The sequence below is a fragment of the Urocampus carinirostris genome, chromosome 1, assembly GCF_059441175.1.
Source record: "Urocampus carinirostris isolate Australia breed hairy pipefish chromosome 1, RoL_Ucar_1.0, whole genome shotgun sequence".
In the NCBI taxonomy this organism is placed as follows: domain Eukaryota; kingdom Metazoa; phylum Chordata; class Actinopteri; order Syngnathiformes; family Syngnathidae; genus Urocampus; species Urocampus carinirostris.
Window position 1 is genome coordinate 58,010,519 of NC_142349.1, and position 10,998 is coordinate 58,021,516.

At 36.9% G+C, this 10,998-nt stretch overlaps 1 protein-coding gene across 2 annotated transcripts in view; it reads left to right on the top strand.

The window, feature by feature from the left end:
* The window catches only part of LOC148376370 (guanine nucleotide-binding protein G(olf) subunit alpha), an 81,871-nt gene extending 71,016 nt beyond the window's left edge, over nucleotides 1-10,855 (top strand). For both annotated transcript variants that reach the window (XM_088346583.1, XM_088346584.1), the window contains exons 6-12: nucleotides 2,064-2,118; nucleotides 2,213-2,286; nucleotides 3,833-3,891; nucleotides 4,128-4,248; nucleotides 4,326-4,456; nucleotides 4,515-4,582; nucleotides 6,616-10,855. In XM_088346583.1, the coding sequence (XP_088202709.1) occupies nucleotides 2,064-2,118; nucleotides 2,213-2,286; nucleotides 3,833-3,891; nucleotides 4,128-4,248; nucleotides 4,326-4,456; nucleotides 4,515-4,582; nucleotides 6,616-6,762 (655 nt within the window). In that variant the 3' untranslated portion in view covers nucleotides 6,763-10,855. The remainder of the gene's footprint in view (nucleotides 1-2,063; nucleotides 2,119-2,212; nucleotides 2,287-3,832; nucleotides 3,892-4,127; nucleotides 4,249-4,325; nucleotides 4,457-4,514; nucleotides 4,583-6,615) is intronic.
* The last annotated feature ends 143 nt before the right edge of the window (nucleotides 10,856-10,998 follow it).

A 10,998-nucleotide genomic window follows, 5' to 3' on the forward strand; every position in this document is an offset into this window, starting at 1 on the left:
CGTGTGCTGTGTTTGTAGCTCTGCCTATCCCTACCACTCACCTAATCAAATTGCACTGAGTGGTTTGCTGGCGTTTTTGTGTGTTTACAGTTTGTTTTGTGGGGTTTTATCATAAAGTGTCTCAACAGTGAACATAGATTGTTTAATGAACTTCTATATAAAGGATTTTTAGCGGTATACAGCCTGATTGTGACACCTTGACTGGTAGCCTAGATGGTAAGGCGCCCGCTTTGAGACTGGGAGGTCGGTGGTTCGCGCCCCGGCCGAGTCATTCCTAAGACTTAAAAAATGGTCGGCGGCGCCCTCTGTTGGCTGCGGCTGCATCGGCTCGCTACAACGGGTCAGGTGCAATCGACATTTCGTTCTGTGTACATTGTTACACAGAATGACAATACAAGGAAATTATTATTATTATTATTATTAACTTTAGTTAAAACAGTACTGGACTGAACCCCATGCATATTTAGCCTTGTCCCGGCATCACATGTGCAAAACGGGCTACGCATGTTCAATGATTGGAACGATGCAGAAAAAAATTGCAAATGTTCTATTTGATCATATGTTACCTCCCCCTGCACTAGACACTCGTCTTGCGAAACACTGTTTGTAAAACACAGAAGTATCCAGTGATATCACGGCTTTAGGTTGTCCTGTTTGTGGTCATTCGAAGATTCTAACAAGAGCTGAATATTCATAACTCAGCTCTGCTTTATTTGTCCAGTGACGTGAATGCAACTTTCCCATGCCATCATCCCCTCACTGTCTGCCTTATGTAATTTCTCCAGCTGAGAGAGCAGGGGAAGCCAAAAATAGACCATACTAAGCAGCTCTGCCCCCTTGTGGATACAACCTGCCTCGACAATACATTACTGTTAACCTTGTTAAGTCGCAAGTTTTTACATTGCAATTTGACAGCTTGACCTGAATGCCTTGTCTAGTGTTTCATTGTGAACACTGGGGGCGCTATGTAAAAGGGACAGGTCATGTAAATAGACAAAGAAGACAGAAATTATGCCTACACATCAACAAAATAATTGATCCATTTTATTTTATGTATTTTTATTTTTTATTTTTTACCAGTAAAACATGTATTGAACCAATTATTTTAATGTCAAAAATATTTTTGTCCAAATAATCTTAAATTTAAAAAAATAGAATAATTAATGTATTATTGAATTCACATTACTTTAAATCTGAAAGATGAGCCGTGTTTCATATCTGATCATTTTAATTATTCTAAGAATTTTTTTTTATAGTTCTTGAGAAACTATTCTGTAAAACTAAACCTTAGCCTACAAACAGTCAAAACAAGAAAACTATTTCCACAAATGAGCCAAATGTTCTAATTTGGCAAGTCATCATTTGAAAAATGAGTAAAATTATTATTTTTAAATTAATTAAATTATAATCTGCCTGTCAGACCTGAGAATTTTTCTCATTTAAAGATTTCTTTTTATATTACAGTGCTTGGAAAACATACTTGAAATATATTATTGATTTCTTTTAGACTAAAGCTAAGATGAAATAAAGTAAACAAAAGAAAAATATTATCCAAATTGAGCACAATTGTCTAATCTGGCAAAAATTCATTTAATTCCTTAAGGTTCCATTCCAAGACATACCCAAAGGAAAGGTAACACTGAAGTTTTTGTCCCAAACTGAAATAATAAGTGCTACCCACATTAAGTCATCTGAGTTGAAAACACACAGAAATTGTAGGTTTTTATTCTCGCCTGAATTTTATTCACAATCAAATGCCTGCAGATGAGTGTAGCATGGGCATCTTGGCTGGAAAACAGGTGAGACAATAGCTTCTGCAACAGGTTAACAGTATTGTTCAATTACCCGGTTTTCAGACAAGCAACTTATTTAAATGATCAGGGATTACTTTCACAGCGTGTCAACATGGAATATTTGCCTGAAACACCAAAAAATGGTTGTTGCAATCTTTTTTTTCGCAAATGATATGATGTTCCCGCTCATTTTGTTAATGTTCTCAGAACTTGTACACTTAAGACAACACCGTGTGAATTTTTCATTGAAATCGTTTTTGTGTTTTTCAGTTTCCTCGACAGAATTGACTCTGTAAGACAGAGCGACTACACACCAACTGACCAGGTAAATCCCCCAATAGTCTCAAATTTGTGTTCCAACATTCACTACCTTATTTTCTTGTTGCAACGCCAACAAATTCATACCTTGTCTTTTTTAGGACCTGCTACGATGCCGAGTGTTAACTTCAGGGATTTTTGAGACGAGGTTCCAAGTAGACAAAGTCAACTTTCAGTAAGTTGGATCATCTTAAGGTGTAATTATGCTCATGCTATTTAAGGGACGGTGTGTATTATTTAGGGCCTCCTACTCCTAGTGGTAAAGAAAAACGGATGTCATTGAAAAAACAATATGGATTTAAATGATAAGCAAAAATACATGAACTATCGTCTAAGCTTGCATTTACAAATGTATATATTTTTAGGCCAAGAAATATTTATTTATTTAACATTACATGAGACTCACTTAAAGGGAGTTTACATAATTGTCTGCCATCTCGGTGCCAAGGGTACCCATAAAACCTTTTGGTACTCATTTTTGATTGTGCGCACAATACAGTTTATAGGTCAAATTATACTCACTGTCCCTTTAATGTCAACGTTTAGGATTGAAATTGATGAGTATAATTTGGATCGAAAAAATACATCACATCTATGTCAAAAAACACTAATGATTCAATAATTGTTGTTACAAATTTAAAAAAAAAAACACATAATTACATGTAGGGGGGTCTGCGTATGTGTGTGTAAATACGTACAATATTTACAAAATATATATCAAAATAATTACTCATATGTGTATACAATTTATAGTTTTGCAATATTACATGTAAAAAAGGGACTGAAAAATATTCAATGGTTAAGATAATGTTCGCTAAGTACGTGTTATCATTTAACATTAATTTTGTGTGACACATTAAATTGATAGAAAATACATGAAAAGTCTGACACACTCATTAAATAACTAGAGATTTAAAAAAAGATCTTTATTGTGTCAAAACAGATCTTTCTTGTCATTATAACATTCACTGTAACAATTTGTTTTCAATAATTATATTAATCTTATTATTTAAGAATTAGAAATTTGTCTTTAGGTGGGGTGCGTAGTTTGATGTGTCACTAAAAAGTTGAAAGTAATTCTTTTTTACAAGTATGTCCAACTAAGTTGGCCTTTATATTTTTTTTTCCACCGTACCTATCTGCTTTTATCTTACATTTATTGGTGTTCCAGCCATGAAGCACATTACCCCGGAGGAAAGGAGGCATGGGAGATGGGGGGATATGAGTTATTTCATGCATGTGCTGGCATTGTTCTTTTATTTTAGGATGAAAATGGTGAAAGTAAAAAAAGCACTGTTTCAAAGTACAGTCCAAAAAGCCAAAAAAGAAAAAGAAGAGTTTATTCACATATTTAAAAAAGTCACCGTACCTGCAGGCACAACAAAGTCGTAAGAGACTGCAATGATGATTTTAGCCAGAAGATGGGGACAGCAAGTAGAATATTTTGAAGTTAAAGACACCACCTTCAATAATGATATTGCGATTTAGTTTAGTAATAAATAATTATTCATATATGTAGATAAAACCTAAAACACTTTCAAATTTTGTCATGAAAATACAATATCAAAATGGAATATCAGATCCACAAATGTAAAAAAAAAAAAAATGTATAAAATGGTGAACAGGCAGATATATTGTTGCGTGCTTGTAGTAGCGTAGGTCACCACAGAATAGCAGTAATGTGTTGCCCCTAACTTAGTTTTTCTCTCTTCTGCCCACAGCATGTTTGATGTTGGCGGCCAGCGGGACGAAAGGAGAAAATGGATCCAGTGCTTTAACGGTCAGACACTAATCTCCGGCCTTTTTTATTCGATTTTCTTTTCTGTGTTTGCCTATTTATCCTGACATTCTTTTCATCTCATTTTTCATTAGAAAGTCTTTATTACGTGATATTCCTGGCGTGCCATTTTTAACCTGGTTGTAAACAATGTTCACTATGTTGATAGTGTTGAAAAGACAGTTTTAATTCTAAAAAATATTTACCTTCTCACGTTTATGCCCTCTTGCACAATCCAGACGTCACAGCCATCATCTTCGTGGTGGCCAGCAGCAGCTACAACATGGTCATAAGGGAAGACAATAACACCAACCGGCTACGAGAAGCCCTGGACCTATTCCGCAGTATTTGGAACAATAGGCGAGTCTCGTTCCCGATCTCGTTTTGCACTTTGATTTGAAAGCAAATTGACTCACATCCCTCCTCACTTTCCTCAGGTGGTTACGCACCATCTCGGTCATCTTGTTCCTCAACAAGCAGGACATGCTCGCCGAGAAAGTGTTAGCTGGAAAATCCAAAATCGAAGACTACTTCCCAGAATACGCTCGCTACACCATACCAAATGAAGGTCAGTGGTACACACCCTCACATTGAAGAAGACAACAGTCAACTTGCTCTTTTTGCAGCAACTCCCGAACCCGGCGAGGACCCGAGAGTGACGAGAGCGAAATTCTTCATCCGAGACGAGTTTCTCGTAAGTTACAAAACACGAAACGCCGGGCTGACAAACTATCTTTGTGTGAGGTTCGTCAACGGGAACATAAATTGTGTTATCATTTTCATAACTATCTTTGTTGAAGATAGACTAAAATCAGGGTTCCCGCGGATCCTTGAAAAGTCTTAGAAGGCATTGAATTGATTATTCTAAAACTAAGGCCTTATTTGGCATTAAAATGTCTTAGATCCAAGTTCTTAAAGTCTTAAAAAATGTGAATGTGTTAAGAAGATTTATATTTGTTTGAGCTCAAAAGATTTCGTAACATTTATCAATTGTTTTTTTTAATAATTCACCGATTTACTTTCATGGTAACATTGCGTGACCACAATAACGGAACTTTTAAAACGGTGATGTTGTTTTCAGTCGGGCCTTTAAGAGTGTGCCTAAGCTGTGGGAACCTTAAAAAAAATGGAGTGAATCCAATAAGGACCAGGACACCATTACGTGTTTAGCCTGTTGCATTTCATTAGGAAAGAGACACAAAAACAATATTGAAAAAAACAAATGCCACACATTCATTGGAGTAATTGGGGTTGAAAGTAGTTTGTGAGTTTAAAGACATAATTGATTTCTATTGAATTGAATTATTGGATTTTGAAGTACAGTCGACCCCCGGGATACAACATTAACTAATTCTGAGGTAAGGATCGCTAGGTGAAATCGTCATATGGCAGGGGATAGCCTTCCTATAGACTTTATTAAGAGGTTATTTTAGAAGAAAAAACATGACATGAGAAAAAACTTATTTACCACATAGAACGACTATTAATAATATTACTACAAAAATATTAAAGATGAACTGCAAAAATACTACTGCAAAAATACTACAAAAATTAAACTACAGTAATACTAGACAAATCTGATTGCAGAAATACTACAAAAATACTTTAGAAATACAACTACAGTAATACTACAAAACTGAGTATCAAATTTAGTTAAAACAAGGACCTAATATATTCTTTTGCTTTAATTGTGAGCATTTCAAAATTTATTTGATGAAAACAATCTATGCAAAAACAAATACAAAGGAATATACCATGTAGATGCCTGTATATTCATAAATGGAAAAAATGGTATAGGTCTCCAGGATCGGCCCCATGGCCAAATATTTTAACTAAATAGTTGCCCACTCCTGGTAAAGATCAGGGGTCTCAAACCCCTTTCAAGCTAAGAGCTACTTTTTTTTTACTAATTAACGCAACAAGCACTTTGTTTGAAATACAATTCAAAAATACCAACTTGGCTAGAAGGCTTGCTAAATAGCTAAAAAGGTAGCTTGATACTTAGCTAGAAAGGTAAACCGGTAGAAGACTAAAAGGTAGCTCGACGGCTTGCAAAAAAAGTAAAAAGCTAAAAAAAAGAAAAAAAATAGCTAGGCCAAAATTTAGATTGATAACTCTTAAAAAAATAAATGTTACCGTAAAAGCATGGGGGGAAATGTAAAAATCTAACTATAACTTGCGAAACAGCTAAAAGGGCAGGAATATAGCTAGCTACAAAGCTAAAACGGTAGCCAGATGCTGGCTAAAAAAACTGCCCATTTTTGTTCAATTTGTTGGAATTTAGCTTGTTGTATTTCCTATTAAAAAAATCAATAAAAAGATGAATTGGTACATTTGTTTAATACATGAATAGATTATCATCCTATTCTTTTATTAATTTCTTAAAAATAATCATCAATATTTGAATATATTTTTTTTGTCAATGAAGCACATGAACTGGAATTTGTTTGAATTTGAACAATGTCAACTTATGTCATTACAATCTTATTACCAGGTTAACTTTTAAAAAATAGGGTTATATAGACTTAGTCCACCTGAAAAAAAATCCTTTAACTAGAAAAAAAAACAATGATCCCGCACTGGTGAGCTATATTTTGAACAAGTCAGCGGGCACCTTTACAGTCCTTAGGGAGGACGTAGGAGACCCCTGGTATAGATACTATCCTGACCTCTAGTGGCCACAAACTGTACATGTGTGCGTATTCAACCTAAACGTTTATGTGGCAGCGGATCAGCACGGCGAGCGGCGACGGTCGCCATTACTGCTACCCGCACTTCACTTGCGCCGTGGACACAGAGAACATCCGGCGGGTGTTCAACGACTGCCGGGACATCATTCAGCGAATGCATCTGCGGCAGTACGAACTCTTGTGATGAGACCTCCCGCCTCCTCCGAGGACCATCAAGTACTACTGAAGTGTGTCAAATTCCCCCCCCCCTTTGACTTTTCGGATTCCTCCGCAACCAGAAGGTTCAATTGATTCCTTGATTTTTTTTTTTCTTCCTTTTTCTTATTTTGTCATTCCACTAAGCTTCAGGCTACCTCCTTTTCTTTGCCCTCCTCTTTTTTTTTTTTTGGGGTTTATTTTTTTGGGATACCCGAAGACACCTACGGGACCTCAGTGTAGAGTGTGTGCGAGTGTGAACGAATGTGCGGATGAAGAAAAAATTTCAAATTCTGCGGTAGTTTCCTCTTGTTTTCCTTCTCAAAGATTATTTGGATCATCCCCCCCCAAAGAGGATCACAAAATGTAGCATCAATGCGATAATTATTAACGTCACCATTTTTTTTCTTTTGTTTCGGGTTCAAACAAGAAACATTTGGTAGAACAGGAGAAAAGAGAAGGGGGGGTGCACGATGACGAAAAAGTACGGTAAGGATCCCCCCCACGCCTCCTTCCCATCCCAAAAGGAGCTGCCGAGTGCACTTTAGCCCCGCCGCCTCTACAGACTCGAACCCCCCCAAAAACACACAAACACAAAAAACATCCTGCGGGGTGGGGTGATAAAAATGTATTCTTTTTTTTTTTTTCTTGTACACTGTGCAAGGTGGAATTCTCCTGTACAGACTGTAAAGTGTAATATTATTTTGTACAATTTCAATTGAAAAGAAGAAAACAAATCTACTTGTAGATCTTTGTGCCTTGATTATGGCTGTACCTGTAAAAAAACAAACAAAAAAAAGGAAAAAAAAACAGACTAAAAACAAAATCGAGCTCAGATGTAAGTAATGTTTTTTCGACCGCGCTGTACAGCTTGATGTCAAAAACACGTGTTTTTTTTCCCAGCAAAACGAGGAGACTGTGCAAAAGGGGGGTGGTCCAGGGGACTTTCTCAGTAGAATTTAGAATTTTTCTTTTCTGGTTTTAGAAAAATTCAAATTAACTGCTGTTTATTGAAAAAATACAAAGAAACCTTCTGGAGAAAGAATCCTAAAGATACCGTTTTGTGTTAAAGTTTGGGCAGCCCAGATCATTTTCAAGATTTTCCCTTATAAATCATTGGTTTGTTAGATCTGCAATTTCAGTTAACATACCTAATCTTTTATTAAAAATCGATACAAACTCTTCTTTCACTTTTTCTAAACTAAGCATTGTAAGTGACAAACGATGAATATGTGCAGCCATGATTAAAATCATTTATTGATAACATCAACTATGAACACAGTTCCAACATAAATTTATTTAAATGTCCTTTGAAGTCCAATTCATCAGCAGATACACCAAAGAGTTGTTTCCCCTAATCATGCTTTTTTTTGCGTTTATTTATATCTTCCAGGACAGCTTTCCGTTTTCTCCATTCTCTAACATTCGTCTCTGATATCGTGACTAAAAAATGTGATAAGATAAACTCGAATGCCATTTCATATGTTATTTATATCACTGGGGGTCTAGTGGTTGGATCCAGGACTGGCTCCGCTGGGACCCGTTTTCGACTCCCGTTGCATCCAATGTTTTGCGATCATGGACAGTGATATCATTGCACAAATACGTTAATATGCTACCATAAAACTTGGTGTATGGCGCTCACCTAAATTTTGAGTTATTTTATAGAGTAAAATAAATGCGTGTTATACATGAATAAATATGGTATGTTCGGATCAGCGGATTAACAGAAAGTGTGCATTCGACGATTGTTTTGAGGCTTCCATGTTGCCACTTTTCAGAGGGAAAAACACTCAACTGGCCACCTCAAATACCCTCTTTCGTGATTGGCTTCACTCGTCTATGTAGTTCAAGGGTAAAAGAGCTGAACAATCACATTTAGTGTTTAGTGCTAAAATGGTATTGTGATTCATGGATCCCTTTCCCACCTGGATTGTTGGGGTACCCCTTTTCTGTGGTTTGTCTTGGGCAAGTACAGCCTGGCAGCATCCATCCCTCTCCAGGCCATTTTTTTGGACAGAGGTTTTCTCCCCACATGAAACAGTGGCGTGCCGTGAATTTTACCCTTGGGCCTTCACTCCAGTCTGAATTAGTGATGTGTCGTTTTTTTCAGGGATTATGTGTTGTTGACTTTAAGTTTGTTGAGTTTAAAATGCTATTAGATGTGTCAAGCAAAAATTCAGAAATCCAGCGGTGTGCTCTCCTTAACTTTAGCCTGCACCCCATAAAATCCAGAAGACATGACAGCTGCACTGTGCCACAACTTTACCCAGATATTCATTTTCCACCAAAAATCAGATGATACGACCTAGAATGTCATCGGGTCGCTTCTCGTCGTCTCATCCACCATGACAGAGACAAACGTTGCTTGATTCCCAAACTTCCCTTTTGATCTCTTCCCCCATCATTTCAGCAATAGCAGTGATCATGTTGTTTGCCCACTGAAAACTTTATTCATGGACAGGTGGTAACATAAATTCGTGTCTCTCTCAGCAATGAGAAAAAGAAGCTCCACCGAGCCAGGGCGCTCGTAGTTCGGGGCCTGGAAGTGGCGGACAAAACATTTTTCCTATCGCAATTTCGTAACGATGTCTAGCTTCTCTCAAAAGTTTCATCTTGAAAATGGTTTTGACAGTAAATCTGCAACCTCCATCCTCTTTTAGCCATTGTAGGTTGAAAAAAAATCATTAAATCAACACAAAATACTAAATTTGCTTGTGCAGTGCCCCCTATGTTTGTAAAAGCAGTAACGTTTCTCTCGGCCCTCGGGCGTCCACATTTAAACCAATTTGAAATTTGATTGGTTGAACCAACAGCGACATCGCAGCTATGCTATGCTGCAGGGGCGCCTGCACATAAAATATTGCAGGCCTAGGGGCAGATTTCTATAGCTTAACCACAAATGATGCTGAAATGTGATTGGTAAATTCTTAAATATGAAAGCACACGTCTGAATGCAGCGCAAGCAGTGGAAGGAAGTTGACAATTTGGAATTACTGTCTTCTTTGTTTACCATTTTTGTGGTTTCATTTAGGAAAATCACAAAAAAACCCAGCATCAGTCATTAATTACCAAGTATTGATGGACAGAATATAGTTACTATCACATGATAGTTATTCTTTAGGCCAGCTGAGAAGGCCTTGCAAACCCTCATGCCCTACCACTGAACAGATAATACTGGTTACCAGTAGCAGGAGAAGCCTCATTATCTCAGGTACAGCACCTTCATCATCTGGTTGCTGTTGTTTTTTTGGAGTAAATGTATAGAAATAATCCTCAAAAATGCCCAAATTTATACACCGAGTAAATATTTTGCAAGTTGTGTTCGTCTTTGCATCTTTGAAGAGTGGCAACACAGAGGCCTCAAAACGACCGACAAATGCACACGTTCCATGATTCCTATAAACATTTCACTTCCCAAATATCGCCATTTTCGTCTGCTATATGATACAGTATATTTAACAGATTGCTGATCCGAACAACTTATTACTTATAAAGGAAAATCTTGAAAAACTTAGGGCAGTCCAAACTTTTTCATACGACGGTATACATTATGCAAATTAACCACTTACCTGCAGTGAGGACCACATGTTGCAGTTCCATTTTTGTTTTTATTTTTTTGTGTTTTTTTTCTCTTTTTAGGGGGTGGTTTTTCATGATGCCCTGTTGTTTAATTGTATTATTGTTATATTATTAATTTTACAGCTTTAAAACACACATCGGAAATCCATTGAAAGTGTCCAAATTGCACCCTGGTGTTGTTTTCAAAGGAACCAACCTTTTTTTTTTTTTCTTTTCTTTTTTTTTTTAAGTGTGTGCGAGATCTTGTGTACATAGATTCACACATACATTGTGTGCGCACGCATGCGTGCGTGAATGAATGTGCGGACAAAGAAATTTTATAATTGTATGTACATGTAAATTTATAGGTCTATATAAATATATATGTACAATTATACATGTTTAATTATGTGTGTGCCTAGGTGTACATACCTATGTATGTATACGCTAATTATGTATACATACACACATAGGAAAGCATGTCTAGAATGGAGATGAATAAATGAGCGTGTGCAATATTGGTCATGTTTGGAAAAGGTGTGGTGAGGGGAGAGGGAGGGGGGGATGGTTCGGGGGTCATATGCGATATTGGCACAGGCACTATGAATGTGTGAGCAGCACCCAACAAGTTGAGCTCTTTTCCTTGTATAAAAACAAGTCCGCA